The sequence below is a fragment of the Marmota monax genome, unplaced genomic scaffold, assembly GCF_021218885.2.
Source record: "Marmota monax isolate L192 unplaced genomic scaffold, Marmota_monax_Labrador192_F-V1.1 WCK01_AAM20220418_F8-fsc00020, whole genome shotgun sequence".
In the NCBI taxonomy this organism is placed as follows: domain Eukaryota; kingdom Metazoa; phylum Chordata; class Mammalia; order Rodentia; family Sciuridae; genus Marmota; species Marmota monax.
The window spans coordinates 17566579-17582942 of record NW_026692912.1 but is presented as its reverse complement, the minus strand read 5'-3'; the positions used below and the strand labels follow the sequence as shown (position 1 = coordinate 17582942).

Here is a 16364-nt window from a genome sequence, read left to right as displayed (position 1 = left end):
CAGTGTCTGCAGAAGGTATGAGGTGCCATCCCTTAGGTGCAGAAGTTTGGTGCTCTCTTTTTAGAGTCCAAATTTACATCCCACCCAAACTTTTAGCTGCTGTGATACAGATCATCAGAGCAATAGTTTCTGTTTTATTTATTTTTTGCTGTGCTGAGGATCAAGGCCAGGCAGGGCCTCCTGTATGCTAGGCAAGTATTCTACCATTGAGCTACACCCCCAATTCAAAACAATAGAATTTTTCCCTATTTCAAATCAAAGTGATAAAAATAATGTAGATTTTCCGAGATGAATTTAGACTGCTTCGATTTAAAAAAAAAAATCTTTTATTTGTTTATTTTTATGTGGTGCTGAGGATTGAACCCAGTGCCTTGCACATGCGAGTAGGCGCTCTACCACTGAGCTACAGCCCCAACCCTCTGCTCTGCTTCAATTCTTTTTTAAATTATTTTTTGACAAAAATTGTATAGATTTATACAGGTTGCTTTGAAATACATATACATTGTGGATGGCGAAATCAGGCTAATTAACACATGCATTACCTCATGAACATTTTTTGTGGCTGAAAACATTTAAAATCTCTCAGCAATTTTCAAGAATATAATACATTATTGCCTGTACTTAGCATGTTGTACAGTAGATTTCTTGAACCCTTTCCTCCTGACTGTATTTTTGTATTTGAGGGATATCTCCCCAGCCCTTCTGTGCTTTAGGTCTTCCTGAGTTAAATCCATGGTTGATAATATTAAGTAGCAAATCGTTTCAAATTAAATATGAACTCAGTAGCAGATGGGAAAATGGATGAATGCCATGTTAATTCAGCCTGAATTCAGCCAGATAGTGGCTCACATTCTTGTTCATGCTGGCTCCTTGGCTACATAAACAGCAAATAACCAGTTTTGTTTCTTTTTAAATTCTTCAAAATTTTAGTGGAGTTTCCAGTGACTCATCATATACATGTATTTTCACATTCCAAAGCTGTGTCTAAAATAGAATGTGAGGTTTTCAGTCAAATACATATTTAATATTTTGCCTGTCCTCCACATAAGTAAAGCCTGTTCAGTATGCATAACCTAACAGTCAAATGTGGAGGGTTTATTTAAAGAGTGTTAATTTGATGCTGAACTGTCCATAGTGCCCATTGGCTAACACACCTCCATTGTACTCTGGTGACATTCCCAATCTCAAAACCACTTTAGTGAGAAGAGGAATTCGATTGTAGCTGTAGACAAGAATAATGTGGAAAAGTTTCTTTGCAGTACTAGTTTGGATCTGCACCATAGCGGATGCCGAGGTAATCTATCAGTTTGTGAGTGTCTACAAAATGCAACTCTCTAGATAACAGGTTTAAAGTAAAGATTTAATACAGTCTCCATCTCCTATGATGTTGCAGTGACAGTTTAAAACTCATTCTCTAAATCTCAGCAGACTTTATAGCCAGCAGTGGGCCAATATAAAGTTTAATAGCATTACAACACATAAATCATCTTTTAAAGATGCTACTAGTAGCTCCAATATTAAATGCAGACAATCGCCTGTGGTATAAATAATTTATCAAACACCATTTCAGATTAGCCTTCCATGCTGAGTTATTTATTTTAGCCTTTTCTGTACGATTCCTAAGGCACTTTTTGAAAGATCCATTACTGGTCAGTTTAATGAACTTGGGGGTCTGTTTTGTCCCCTCAAGCACTCGGGTACAGCTGTGGTGACCATTACGTGGCCGACGTGGCCCTCTTTGTGCCTTTTACAAGTGCTGCCCATTTGTCATGTAGTGGTAAATGGAGCTGCACATTGGAGTCCAGGGACACATTGTGCGATGCAGTGATGGAGACAAACAGATAGCTCTATAAAGTGCTGCTTGTCACAGCTGACTTGTAGTACAGTACATCACTCTTATTGTAATCTCATTTAAGAAGCAGGGGTGGCCCCGGGGACTGATATTCCCAGTTAGTTGGTCTTTGTAGCCATAAAGCAGGAAGTGTTCCTTTTATATTCTCTGAACTTTTAGGGAGTGTGCTTTTTGCTTGGATTAATTATTGCAGGAACTTCTTGATGGCCCTGGGTGAAGATCGGTTGGCAGGTTTGCTAGGACCTCCTCCTGGTTTGGGGCTGGGTGCAGGCATTCGCCGCTAAGAGATAAACTATGTTTTTTTAGGAGCCCTCTGGCTTTCTTTATTAAATAAGTTCCCAGTTCTTAAGCAACAGCTGTATGGCAGAGACTTAATAGGTGCTTTCTCCACTTGATTTCTAATTTGCCGCAATCCTCTGAGGTAGGATTTATTATCGTTCTGTTATAGAGGAGGAGACTGAACTCAGAGGTGAAGTGACTTGCTCAAGTCTGCATAGCAGTAAGTAGACTAGGGATGCAAACTCAGTCTGTCTGCTTCCACATCTGCCAGGTGACCTTGAACCTGTGTCCCTCAAATACCATTCAGTTTTCAGGGTCATGGTGGTCTTTTTGAGCATCTCAGTGTAAAAGGAAGCCAGCCCTTCTCCTGGAGGGCTATTTGTTGAGCAGCTGGGATAAGTCCTGTGGTCCAGCCACACACTGAATCTCCAAGTCCCTTGCGGCAAGCAGTGTAAACCCATGAGCAGCTGGCCAGGGGAGGGTGCTGGCCCTACCAGGAGAGAGCATTGCACCTGGGCCTGGTCAGCTGGGATCCCAGGCTCTGCAAGGCCCTTGTCATGATCTCCCTGCATCAGCTGTCCCCAGGCAGATGCTGCTCAGGACCCAGGTCACTCTGCATCTTCCCAGAAAAAGGAGGTGCCATTTCCCTAGGAACAGTGAATTCTAAAGGAAGAGACAGTGTTTTCTGCATTTACTGTGGACCAAAGGCAGATAAAAATGTGGTGTTTCCTCCTCCTTGCCTTTAGTTTGTGGTTTGTCTTGTTTTCTTAAATATTTGGTATCACGTGTTAAAGACAAAAGTTGTTTAATTGTAAAATTTTACTATAAAGAAAACACAGCATGAATATGCCCAGTAGTGTATTTGCATATGTGTCTAGAATTCTGTGTATGGAATACTGTAGTTAAAGACAGTATTCAACATATAAAGCAGTTCTTGGAACACAGTAGGTCTCTGGGAATATCTATTGAAGATCTTAGCTGTGTGTGGAATGGGCAGATAGAAAGAACTCTTGGTCATTTTTGACCCTTTTGTGTTTTAAAGGGTTTTGGTGGTGAGGCAGGGAATAGTGAAGTGAGCCCTTTAATCTTGATGTTGGCCTCTGATGTTAAATGGTAGAAATGTTATCCCAGCGAGGCTGAGAGTAGGGAAGACCCTTTGGGCTGGGGGCTGGGGGCAGTTTGGGAAACACCTTGCAGTGGAATGAATGTCAGAGAAGCCTCTAGTTGGCTCACAGAGAAGTTGGCAGGCAGCAGCTTTCTTCTCTTATAGTTGACCAGATTCTGAGGACACTAGTGATAGGGAGTGAAACAGTCCTGAGTCAGGGGACCGCTGCCTGGTGTCCCCAACTAGTCCCCAGCCCAAAGGTTACTTGTGAGCTGGTGTGTTCTTGGCATCTGTGGCCCTAGGGTCCTATGGACCTATTTCAGTATTTACTATTGACTAGCTGTGTGACCTTGGGCAAGCCAGTGGTTTCCTCTCAGCCAGTTTTCTGATTATACCATCCTCAGAAGATGATTGGGGGCAGGAGTAAACAGGGTAGCGATCGCTCAGTGTTTGGTACATTGTAGTAGGTGCTCAGTAAATGTAAGGTTTGTTTGATAACATCTTTAGTCCTGTGGATATGGGGGGTGGGTGGAGAGTTAGGATCTTGTGGGGTTTTCTTATTTAAGGAACCATCTTCCCTAGGATTGGTGAAGAGGAAAGAGATTTAAAAGATTTTTTTCTCAATTTAAAAAAAAATTTACATTTAATAGCACACATGATAGTTTTATGAGTAAATCAAACTATACATAGTACATTTCAAAATTTGGCAAATTTTAAGTTTAATTAGTTATCTACTTGTATTACAGAATATTTGCAAAATAAAAGTAGAATCACTCGTACTCCCAGTGCACTGTCAGCAGTCTGGTTTCGGTGTGCTCGGTTGGATTCATTGGCATTAGATATGCATGTCTAATAATATGTGTTTATTTTGGTTTTCTCTAAATCTTCCCCCATCCTCCGAAATGCAACCATTTGAGAAATTGAGACCTGCAGCCCTAGGTGCTGCCAGCAGGATTGTGATGACCACTAGTGCTGTTGGCTGGTGCAAGTCCCCAGCTGCAGCGATGTGAGAAGACAAAGCAGAGGAAATGGGTAAATGTCGGAGAAGAGCAGGAAGAGGGAGAGGAGCTGAGAGGCCAGGATGAGCAGGTCATTTCCTGAGTGCATTGGGGCACACGCTTCAGAGGATGGTCACCAGTAAAACAGCCACGCAAGTTGAAATGAGGATGCGTTTAGTGAACTGGTGGCTGGGTTTTGCTGTCTGTGTGGCAGCAGCACCACCAGCAGCCATCTCCTTGGCTGAGGAGCAGCTTTCCCCTCTGGTTTCTGGTCAAGTGTTTGAGAGACTATTGGCAATGTGGGAGAGTCCCTGATTAGAGAATCCTGTTTAGAGTGCATTCCTACAGGACCACATGTGCCCCAGAGAGAAACTGTCTTCATTGACCCCACATGGATCCCACTCAGAAAAATAACCCCCTAGTTCTGCTGCTGGCTTGGTGCAGATCAGATCCCCTTCCTGCGAAGCCTCTCTGTTTTTCTCTATGTCTGTAGAGGGCGCTCATGTCACTGGTATCTGAGGCTGGCCAGAGGCTGGCAGAGGAGCAGGAGCCTCGGGTGGGCTCACATCTCCTTACAACTTAAAGCCAGTGAATCTTTTGAGGCTCTCAGGTTGGAGTTTGGGCAGGGAATCTGTTTCTTGAAGGTGGTTACTTGGGCAGCAGCTGCAGCACAGCATAGAGGCCTTTCTTTGGGACGTTGGTCTGTTTATGTACATGTGGCCTAAAGGGCTTGGACTTGGGCTGCCTTTGGTTGCATTGCCCTTTGCCGAGTGCCCTGTGTCCTCCCCGAGGCTTTCCCGAGCTGCCAGTGTTCCCGTGACTCCTACTCAGTCATCCTTCTGTCCTCATCACACTGTGCTCTGGTTACTTGAGTCTGATGTCCCTGCTGAACTCTTGGGTCCCTAGAGGGTAGGGACTTTGGTGCTTCATCCATCTCTACAGTCCTGGCACCTAGCACAGAACCTGGCATGTGATGGCCTTTTTAACTAAGAAAGGAATGGCTCCACCTGTTCACCAGTAGCTGTTGGGGACTCATACTTGCTGCTTCGAGGTGGAGTAAAGGAGAGAGTGATTCAGAGCATTGAGTCACTTCAGTGAACTTGCAGGATCATTAGTGGGAGGAGATAAAGTCTCTTGGGCAAGAAGTCCCACCCTTGGCTCTGCCAGCGTTTTCCCAGAACTACTGTTGTGTTGGTGTTCGTCTACCCCCACCCGACCCACCCCATGACACTGCCTTTCCATTACGTTACCTTTTATTAATAAAGTTTTATTGGGACAGAGTCATACCCATTTGTTTATGCATTGTCTATAGGTCTTTTGTACTACCTGGTAGAGTTGAGCAGTTACGACAAAGACCTACTCTATGCCTACAAAACCTAAAATATTTACTACCTGGTCCTTCACAAGAAGAGTTTACTGACCACTGTTTTGAATGATAAATACTACAGCCCATAGTTCCCAAGTTGAGGTGATCATGTGATATGGAGTGGTAAGGTTGAGAAAAGGGGTTCATGCATAAAGAGTTTGAATATCTCAGGTTCCCACTTATCTGCTGGGAGGCCTTGGGCAAGTTACTGAGATATGAGATCGTTTCTATAAAACCTTGTTGAAAAAACACTGCACGGGGCTGGGGTTGTGGCTCAGTGGTAGAGCGCTTGTCTAGCATGTGTGAGACACTGGGTTCATTCTTCAGTACCACATAACAATCAGTAAATAAAATAAAGGTATTGTGTCCATCTACAACTTAAAAAAAATACAAAACACTGTACAGCTCTCAGAAGATTCTGCACACAGCTTGTGAAAGTACCTTGTGGGCTTCAGAACAGGTGTGCAGCTTGTCTGGGGACGGTACACATGGCTTCCTCCCTTTTCCAGGAGGAGGAGGCCAAGAAGCTGGTGAGCGAGGCCATTGCAGCTGGCATCTTCAATGACTTGGGGTCTGGAAGCAACATCGATCTGTGTGTCATCAGCAAGAGCAAGCTGGACTTTCTTCGCCCCTATTCAGTGCCCAACAAGAAGGGGACCAGGTGAGTGAAAGAGAAGATATTCTTCCTGTGCCTCTGGCCTCATGGACCTCTTATTATTTCCATGGTATCTGGACCAGGTTTCTTTCCCATGTTGAGAAAAGCTGTTCCAACCAGCCTTCCACGGGTCTGTGAGTCTGCTTTATGACAGTAAGCTACTGCCAGATGTGGGACAGTGACTAAATCCATAAAGTGTTGGTGCAAGAGGTGGAATGGGCTCAGGAGAGAGCCCTTGGCTGCAAGTTGGGATGGAGAGGTTTCAGTCATCTTTGTCCTTTCTTGAGTGTCTTAAAGAATCCCCTGAACTCTGCACGGAGTTCTGTGAGGTGTGTTTTCCAGGGTGCTCGGCTCACAGCTTTTTACTTAGACTGCTCCAAGATGCCTAAAAGCCTCTAAACCAGTAGCTGGGAGCCTCTGAATGTTGGCCGTGGGAGTTAATGGTGTTTACTACACCAGAGGGGAGTCGTGCCACTGAGTTGGTGGCACATGCCATGCACGTGCCTCATCTTGGTGGTGTGGGCCAGGCTCAGAGTAGTGAGTGAGGTTCTAGTAGATTTGCTGAACAGATCTGGCTGTTGTGTGTGCAGATGAGCAGCTTATTGGCCCTTCCTTGTGGGTCCAGCTGCTTGACCACCCTGTGGCTTCTGATCTCTTCCTGGAGCTGGGAAGCCAGAATGTGGCTCTTGGGCTCATTCCCGAGTGAGGCACAGCTGCACCTGTGACCTCTGCCACCTCTGGAATGCTTGTGTTCAACTCCGCTGTGGATATTCACCTCCAAGATTCACTCACAAGGAAAGAACAGCCTTCAGAGCCAGCAGTGTGCACTCAACTCAGAGTTCAGTGTGAATTGGGGTAGACGCCCAGCTGCAGAGAGCCCTCTGCAGGTGCTGGGGAATGCTGTGGCCGACTTGCTGTGGTGGCTTTGGGCATCATTCGACCTCCATTTGAAGTGGTGGAGCTAGACAGGGGATCACAAGGAGCCCACGAAGTTCCCTGGGCCTTGAGCAGGAAGGGAGGCCACCCTTCAGGTACACAGTTGTGCTGGGAGCAGGCTTCACCCAGCTCCCTAAAGATGAGAATTGATAGTGTGGCTGGAGCCGGTTCATGGGGAGGAGGTGGGGGATGGGCAGAGAGGGGCTCCATCCATTCTAGACTGGAGAGTGTCCTGGGAGAGGATTCTGACAGCCACATTTGAGCCACAGTATTTGTGAGCTGGGGGTGTAGCTCGGTTGTGGAGCATTTGCCTATCATGCAGGAGGCCCTGATTCCATCCCCAGCACCGCCAAAGAAAAAAGAGAAGAGGAGAAAAGTAGTATTCTTGATTGCCAAAGGAATCTGTGCTTAGCACAAGAATCTTTGTGCATAAGGGAGCGCAGCAGAGGCCTGTTTACCTGTAAAGGAGACTGAACACAGGGAGCAAAATCAAAGTGGCTAGGAGTGCTGGCTGGAAGACTAGCCAGGTAATATGCCAGTATTGGGCACAGGATAGGTGTGCCCCTGCCCTCAACAGGCTGCTCCCTGCCAGTGCCCTTGGGCAGAGAGCACTGCATTCACAATATCCACAACCTCACTCTCATCTTCTTGTCTGGTCATTGACGGTGGGGCACTACCCAGGTGAGGGGATTCCCATAGTGGACAGCAGGGCAGGGCAGAGCTAGAGTCCTGGACAGGGTCCTGTGTCCAATGCCAGTGTAGACCTGGCCTCAAAGATTCCTGGTGCCCTGTGGTGCAATCTGCTGTTGCCCAAGGCAGAGGCCCTCTTTGCATACTGCCAAAGCAGGCACCTGGGCTTGGGTGCAGGGGAAGAAGCTTTTGGGTTTCCAAAAGACATTGGGGTGTGGTACACATGAGTCAGGCACATAAGGGCTACTGGGACTCTGGCTCCAAAGCACGAGGCTGCCAAGGGCCAGCTTGGTGGGAGTTGAATGACATCTTCAAACCTACAGAGGGAGGAACACATTATGAAGAGGTACAGTTACTCACACCCTTGATAAAGAACACGGTGGGGACAGGAAGGTTTTGCAGAAATAAAGGGAAGCCTTTCTTTCTGCTCCATCTCCTGAATTTAATACACAACTGTCAGATGTCCACTTTTTATTCTTTCTGCTCCCTTGAGCCCAAGTACCTGTTTGAGAGGCAGACTGTTCCAGGAGCACATGGTAATGGCCCAGCCAGCAGCCTTCCAGTAGTGCATGCCAGCAGGACTGCCCCAGCTAGGAACATCCCAGAGGACCAGTTGGGTTGGTGCTGCTGTTTGACACTGTCCTAACTGCCAGCCTCAGTGTGGAAGTCCACAGTTAACATATGGCTTACAGGCTGCCCTATGCTCAGAGAGGCCCCTGTGGGTGCACTGCCAGGATGGCAGTATTGGTGGGTGCCTCCTAGTGGTGACCTCCCATGTACCTGCAGAGGCCAGTTAACTTTGCCTGAGTCTTGAGTGTGGGTTCTAAAATGATGAGCTCCAAGTCTGGCTGAGGACTATTTTTGTGCCATTGCGGTTTCAGGATAGTTTTAAAGAGTAGCAAGCAAGTGATAGTTAAGTAAGTTGCTCTTGTTGCAGGCAAGAGAAGGGCCATCTTGGCTTGATGAGAGGCTTCACTTCTGAGGGTTACTGACAGGTAATTTGGGGGAGGTTGGAGCCTGCGGACACATAATCAAATGTTTTCTTGTATGTATGTATGGGGGGATAAGGTGATGGGGAAGGGGAGGTATGCACCCCCAGTGTCCTGGGTGCTCTTTTTTGACCTAATGGGTCTACCAGGCTCTCCCATTCTGGAGCACTAGAAAGCTGAGGGCAGGACTCAGGGCAGCCACTTTCTGCTCTCTTCAGCCTTCTGTCTGGCACCTGGAGGAGAATCCCAACTTTGTGTTTTTGTTTTTTCTCACTAGGTTTGGCCGGTACAGGTGTGAGAAAGGGACCACTGCGGTCCTCACTGAGAAAGTCACTACCCTGGAGATTGAGCTACTGGAGGAAACTGTCCAAACAATGGACACTTCCTGAATGGTGCTAGTGGGTGGCTGGGTATCACTCTGGAAATCGGGGGCACTGGAAACACCCCTGTGACACCTTCATTTGGTTCCTGTTTGCTAAATGAAGTGCAATAAAAAAAAATGAAAACCACAATGGGTAGCTGAGACCTGGGGACTCTGTGGTCATGGGGCCTATCAACCTTTCAGGCTCTTGATCCCTCGAGTACCAATCTGGGTTCAGGTGAGTGTCAACGGTGAGGGCCTTCTGAAAATAGCAGGCCTCCTCTGGCTAGAAGCCAGACTTGGTTACTTGGATTCTTCACGTGAACATTGCTAACTTACCCCTTGTGTTAACTTTCTCTTTGCTCAGGGCAGCCCCAGGGTATTTGGTTGTCCTAACAGGGTGATGAGTGCAGGGCAGCCACTGCCTAGTAACTGAGTAGGAAAGCAGTGTTGGGATGATGAGAGTGGGTTGTGGCGTGGCTCCGGGGCACGGCACCTGCCTGGCATGTGCAAGGCCCCAGGTTCCATCCCCAGCTCCGGGGCAGAGATGGGGGTGGGGGGGCGTCTCCAAGTTTGAGTTCTCAGGCCCCACTCAGTTTTAAGCACCGAGTAACGGCAGGCAGGGGATGGTGGCTTTACCATAGCTTCATCAAACTGGGTGAGCTGCACATCTGACCAATTTCATGGAGTCACAGAGGAATGTTTACAGGCTTATCTGGATGTGATCACTTCACAAACCTTCAGACTGCTGAGTGGTGGAGGGTTCTCACGGAGTAGGAAGTGGATGGCATGCAGAACACAAGCTCATTGGTGTGCCAAGGCTGCTATGCTAAGGGCAGACACAGCAGGGACTCTGAGAGCCATAAACAGAATATTTGCAAATAATCTGTGTGGAATCAGAAAACTTTCAGTGGTCAGTGCTAGGCAGGAGACAGGGACTTTGACTTTCCTTCGGAGAGAACATTCCAGGGTGAGCCCACTGTGAGGCCAGCTGCCTTGTGAAACTGCGGGGAGTGGGCCAGGGAGAACAATGGGACTATTGAGGGCAGCAGCTTGGCTGATGATTATCAGAATTATTTGGGGGAGCTTAAAAAAATTCCAGGATTACTTGGAATGTCTGGAGCTTAACAAGTTGTTTCTAAAGGCTCTGCAAAATGTCGTGCTGCTGACGTGTTTCATTTAGGACCTCTCAGTTCAAGAAGAAATGTGTGGAAACTTAAATCTGTGCCTGACTCCTCCTCTTCCCAGAAGCAACTCCCTTCCCTCATTTTATTCCCAACATGGAGAACAGAGCAGAGGCCGCGTCTGGAGACAGTCTCGAGCCCAGCATTGTCACACAGAGCTCTGCTCAGAGATGGAGCAGTGGCCAGCCCAGGTCCTTTCCCTGGGGAAGCCTGGTCAGTAAGTTCACCCAGGGAGCCAGGTGAAGGTGAGGAAGAACCTGACCCAAACATCAGCACTGCTGAGCTGTCACCAGGTGACAACAGCGTAGACAGAGAGTTAACTTGAGTACAAAAACAAAATTCAAAGTATTTCCTCCAGAGCTTCAGTTTCCTTAAATTCACATTTATAAATTAGTCTTCACAGTTAATCCTGTTTGGGAACAAGAAATATGTGAACACGCTTCTGGTTTCCTACACATAATACAGTTGCACTTTAATTCTCAACTTGCATAGTCTATGCACTTGAGTTTTCAAAATGGTGAATGGCTCTCGATATTGGATCATCTGCAGTATGCTAACTTGCCTCTTTTATTTCAAATTCTGTCAGCAAACCTGAAGGTAGATTAAATTATCCTTCCATTTTACAGATGAGGAACTTAAGGCTCAGAAAAAGCTATGAAACTTGCCCAGGTAACACTAGGAAGTTGCAGAACCAGAAATTGGAAAGAACAGCTTTGGGCAGAGCCATTAGATTTTTCTTGTAGCCCATGCTTCCTTCTCATAGAGGAAAATGCTTAACACTGATCATGCAAAGAACCATCAGCATCACAGGAGGTGACAGTGCCTGACACAGGGCAGGTGTTCAGGAGAAGGTGGCAAATCAGACCTCAAACCACACGCTCCAGGCCGTTTGCCTCGTGAAACTCGATGCTAGATGTTGGGTTTTCCTCCCTGTTACTCAAGTTACAAAATGCAGATAAAAATATTAGCAAAATCTCTACTCTACTTACAAAATTATTTTCACTTATCCCTTTATACAACAGAGTAAATTAAGCACACAGCTCGATTGTTTGGAAAGATACTTAAGAACTAAACTTCACTTGCTAGTCTTTGCGAAGGCTCACCACACAAATCACACCTGTCCTGTCCGTGGAGACTTGGCCAGGCCCCTGGAGGAATTGCCCAAAGATTCACATTACGGTCCAGATACGAGGGGGCTTCAGTGGCTCACTCTATAGCTCTTGTTAACCCAGCCGAGATTGCCCGCAACAGTACAAAGAAGGGACTTTGGAATTTGCCCATTGCCCGGTGCTCTGCGTTCAGTGTCTGCCTTAAAGGCTGCCTTTGGGGGACCTGATGGACCCTCTCGTGTCAGCTGATTCAGGCTACCAGGTGGTCACTTCAGAGAAGAGTACTCAAGTAAGGCAGAGTGGTGTTGGCTTTTGACAAGGCACGGTGCACTCGTGTTCAGGTGCTGGACATCCAGATGTGCATCTGTTTGGCAGCCTGGTGCACATACCCGATGTCTGGTCTCTGGTCAGGGTCAGGATAGATACACATGCTGACCAGTTCTCGAAGCTGCAAGGGAGAGAATTTTTCCTGTTAATCTTGAGAAGCAGCCTTATTGGGCACTTCTGTGTCCTGTGCACACCTTTGGGCAAATCTGTTTGCGTGTGCGCGCATGTGTGTCTGCTGTCAGTCATGCAGAGGCCCAAACCAGAGGACGAAACTCTAGGAAAGGGCTTATTGATCATAATAAATGCATTAACATGCAGCAGGGCTGCAGTCTGCCCACCCCCTGGCCTCTTCATTGTGCTCATGAAAGACGGCGCTTTTAATTATACAGACATTGAAGGCTTTGCCCGCCTGGGGTGGGGGAGGGGTGCCTTAAGCCTCTGATCACCTCACATTTTGATAGCCTGAGTGCCAATTATTTTAATGGTAATTAAAATAATGACCTTAAAAAGCCTGCGTCTTAACTTGCATCTCTTAACTTGCATGGCTGGGCTCACTGCTATGTTTTCCATTTAAATATGTGCTGCTGGAGGGGCTGGCTGCCTGCCCTGCGGGGTCCTTAGCAGCAGCCAGGAGAGTGGGGGTCCTGGATAAGAGGGAGCCCAAGTGGGTTCAGTGGCCACACTCTGGGGAGGGCCAGAGGAATGTTCCAGGAGACCCAGGGGCTGCAACACACTATCTTGGCTAAGGGGGTCTGGGCTTTTGCAGATGGGGGCTGCTCTGCAGTGGGCATGTCCTAACTGACCTATGTGTAGACCATTAGGGCATGCCTTTGACCTCCGCAGGGGGATTCCACTGTTGAAGAAACATTGCCAAGCTCCCGAACAGATGAACAACCCTGGGGTTCTGAGGTGGCCTGTGCACAAGACTACTTTCCCCTCACAGTACTTGGGAAGGGAACTGCGCTAGCCTCGGATGGGTTAAATCCCCAAAAAGCCAAAGCCAGAGTCTGAAGTCTGTGTGACCACACAGTTGGCAGTAAGCGCACATTTGGGATTTTTAGAAACAGAGAAAAGTAATCAAGTCATTTTCATTTGTAAGAGGCAGTGTAACTTTAAAAACAGGCTATGCTAAGGGCTCTAGTGCTAAGCAGAAGTCCTGGATGTGCGTGTGGCCAAAGATGTCACAGGCAACCCCTGAAGGGGGTCCAGTGGATGGGGACAGAATGGCCAACGTGGGCAAGTGTGATCCAGGTGCTCATGTCAGCCTTGCAGCTGGGGTGGAGACGACGGTGCCTGTTGGATTGGCAATGAAAGGCAGAAAAATAGGGATTGGCGCTGAGTTGTGCCCGGCTCTGCTATTCGCTTTTGAATGGTACAGAAGTCCAAGTTTAAAAAGAAAGGGAAAAGCCAGTGAGCCTGTAAGCTTGGTAAGGAAATGCCACTAGCTTTCTTCCCTGCCAGCGTGCACACCAGAGCATGAAGGTTCTCTCCAAGGAGCTTGTGAACGCTGCCAGCAGAAGGCGCTGCACAGCCCCCACCCCCTGCCTGGTGCAAGCTGGCAGGAGCAACCAGGCCTGGGATCTGGGGCAACTTGCTTGGAGCACCACTGGCCTGCCCCAGACCCTGGCCCTGGCATACATGAGTGTGCCTTCCAAGGCCTCACCTACTGGACTCTGGCTGCTGAGGACTTGCCGTTGAGAAACATGATGGCACTCTAGCTAGGTGTCGGGTCATCTGGGTTCTGATCCTGCCTCACAACTTACAAACTATGTCATCTATGATGAGTTCTTTATGCCATATGGGTATTGGTAAGGTGGGTGAGGGAAGATTCAACCCAGTAAGTCAACATGAGGCAGTGGCCTCTGGGCCTGAGAAGGCCTCACACCTACCAGCATTGACCTTGAACAGCAATGACTGATGCCAGGTACTGAGCTTTTACTGAGTCAGACCCAGTGCTGTATCCAGTGACCATGTTCTGTTTAGTGCTGGGATGGAACCCAGGGACTTTGTGCATGCCAGGCGTGCGTTGTCCCACTGAGCTACACCCGGCCCCGAGTGGCTGCTGTTGGTGGTGGAGGAACACCAGGTGCCCAGACATGCATGACCTTAATCCTTACAGTGATCTTGATCAAAGACCCTAGTCTTATCCCCATTTTACAGATAGGAAGCTGAAACGCCAGGAAGGTAGGTGATATACCCAAGGACAGTAAAGGGGGCCTGAGAACCCACGTCTACACACTTAACCCCTGCTGTGCTGGGAAGCCGTCCTCCTTAGTTTACCCATGAGTGACATGATTTTAGCCCTATCTACAAAATGATGACTGAGGAAGGTGATATTCACACGGCCAGTACTGGTGTGGCCTGAGCCCCTGTACCCAATGAAAAATGTGAAAATGAAAACCCGAGGCGTGACTTAGGTCTGCTGTAATAAGCAGGAGACCAGTCAGTCCACCTGCTGTGGTTTCTTGTCACAGAAGCTAGTGACCACCAAGGATGGGTGAATGCTGGCGCCACCCTGCTACCTCCTGCCTCCTATCTGGTTCCCAGTGTCTGGTACCATGTGGATCCTGGCCTTGGGATCTGGGACAGGTGGCCTCACATTCAGACCCCAAGTGGGAAGCCAAATAGTGTTGTGGCGGCTGTACCAGCCAGCTCCCGAGGGCTCCTGCTGCTGCGGGCAGGGGTGTGTGGCACTCTGGAAACCCCTTCAGTAAAGTTCACCTGGCCCCAGCCCCCGCAGGCACCTCCCCCAGCTCTTCCCCTCACCCTGTGAGGTGCCCCTGAGCTCAGCCCTGCGCTGAGTTTTGGAAGTGTCCCTCCCGTGAGCTATATGGCCTTCTGGAGACCCACTGAGCCTGGCCACCTCACCTTCTCAGAGTAGTGCTCCCCCGGGAGTGGCGGGTAGTCACACTGCTCAATCTTCTGGCAGAGGGAGAAGAGATTCATTTTGTCTCCATAGAAGGGGCTCTGGAGAGCTGCCATCTGCAAGGGGAGGGGACAGTACAGCAGTTTCAGCCTCAACGTCCAGCACTCTACGGAAAGGGGACCACCAAATTGAGGCAGGGGCTCTCTGGGCCTCACTGCAGGACTGCCCAGCAGCACTTTGCCCTGGAACTGCTTGGACGTGGGACTGTATATAAACAAATGGGGACAAGGGTTCAGAGATGGGAGGGGGCAGCTGAATACTGAGGGGATGTCCCCTCCCCACTCAGGCCCCAGCTCCCAAGGATGACAGCAGGGAGAGGGTGCAGACGGGCTTGCCCCAGGCCATGGGCCTGGGCAGGCAGGTTCTCTGTCCTCTTCACCTGAAAGGCAGTTCCCACGCCTTGAGGGAGGCATGCTTTTAGGAAACTGCCTGCCTGAGGCCCTGAATGGGGGGTGGGGGTGGGGTGTGGGGGGGCGAGGATGTGAGAGCTCAGGCTGTGCTGTGCTCCTCGCCAGCCCTCTGCGGAGGGTTCTTAGAAACCAGAAGCCCAGGTAGCCCTGGGCCAGGGACCCTGTGCCTGGACCTGTGCCACGCTCGCCTGTCTGGCTAACTTTCCTCTGTGAGGTGGAAAGTGGCCCTGGCCTGCAGGGCTGTGGTGAGGTGTAGCCAGCTGAGCTGTGTCACCCTCTGTGGAGACTGATGGTGTGAGCTCCACCTTGAAGGGAGGCCAGCAGCAAGGGCAGTGGGAGCAGACTGGTGGCCCCAGCCAGTCCTCCTCCACTGAGGAAGCACTGGGCCTCCCCCACCTGTGGGGGGTGGGCACCCGGACTCTACACCATGCCACTCAGAACCAACGGGAGAGCCTTCAGCGAGGTGTGCGGAGCCATGAAGTGGCTCCGTGAGGTGGTGGCCAAGCAAGGCATCCGCCGGCCCCATCTGCTGATTAGTCTATAATGGGATTCAAGTGCTTCTTGTCACTCCTGCTCACTGTTACGGCCCTGTTACAATGTTACAATGTTACACTGTTACAATGACGGCCCAGTGCCTCCTGCTAATGAAGTGCCGTCAAGTAATTGTGCCAGACTTGCTGCCCTGCCCTGGCTCCCTTTGAGGACCGTGGTTGTGAAGGCCACTCTGCTCTGGTTTACTGGTTGAGGGGTCCCTGGCTCTAGTATTGGGATGCCTACGGTATCTTCACTGGACCTCATGTCCCAGAGAGTGGGCCAGAGAGCCCTAGCTTAGGGCAGGGAGGAACCCAGGGTAGCCCAGGGAATGCCTCCACCCTCTGTTCACCCCTGTGACCAGTATGGTGCCCAGAGCAGGGCCTGCCTTCTTCAGAAAAACCTACGAGGGCTTTGGAGCCCAGACAGAGTCCCTGGGTTTGCAGACGGCCTGTGGGGAGGCAGCATTCTGAGGTTTCCTCAGGCCACGTATGGCAGTCTGCCCTGGAACAGCACCTGTGGCCCAGGTGCTTGCTCCTGACCAAACGTCTATATTCAGATGGGGCTACAGGGGCAGCATCCCCTCTCCTTCCACACACCCATGGCTTCGGCCCCTCTGAGGGGGGCTGACCACATGTGAACCATG

At 49.2% G+C, this 16364-nt stretch overlaps 2 protein-coding genes across 6 annotated transcripts in view; one reads left to right on the top strand and one right to left on the bottom strand.

Annotated features, from left to right (window-relative positions):
* Psmb7 (proteasome 20S subunit beta 7) overlaps positions 1–9382 on the top strand; it is a 55055-nt gene extending 45673 nt beyond the window's left edge. The window contains exons 7-8 of one of the 2 annotated variants that reach the window (XM_046452012.2): positions 6110–6261; positions 9148–9382. In XM_046452012.2, coding sequence (XP_046307968.1) covers positions 6110–6261; positions 9148–9259 — 264 coding nt within the window. In that variant the 3' untranslated portion in view covers positions 9260–9382. Of the gene's footprint in view, positions 1–6109; positions 6262–8818; positions 8889–9147 lie in introns of those variants that run through there. The other variant, XM_058581730.1, reaches the window with a different exon arrangement.
* A 1394-nt stretch (positions 9383–10776) lies between these two features.
* The window catches only part of Nek6 (NIMA related kinase 6), a 72471-nt gene continuing 66883 nt past the window's right edge, over positions 10777–16364 (bottom strand). For all 4 annotated transcript variants that reach the window (XM_046452009.2, XM_046452011.1, XM_046452008.2 and 1 more), the window contains 2 exons: positions 14720–14833; positions 10777–11972 (listed from right to left, as the gene is read on the bottom strand). In XM_046452009.2, the coding sequence (XP_046307965.1) occupies positions 11862–11972; positions 14720–14833 (225 nt within the window). In that variant the 3' untranslated portion in view covers positions 10777–11861. The remainder of the gene's footprint in view (positions 11973–14719; positions 14834–16364) is intronic.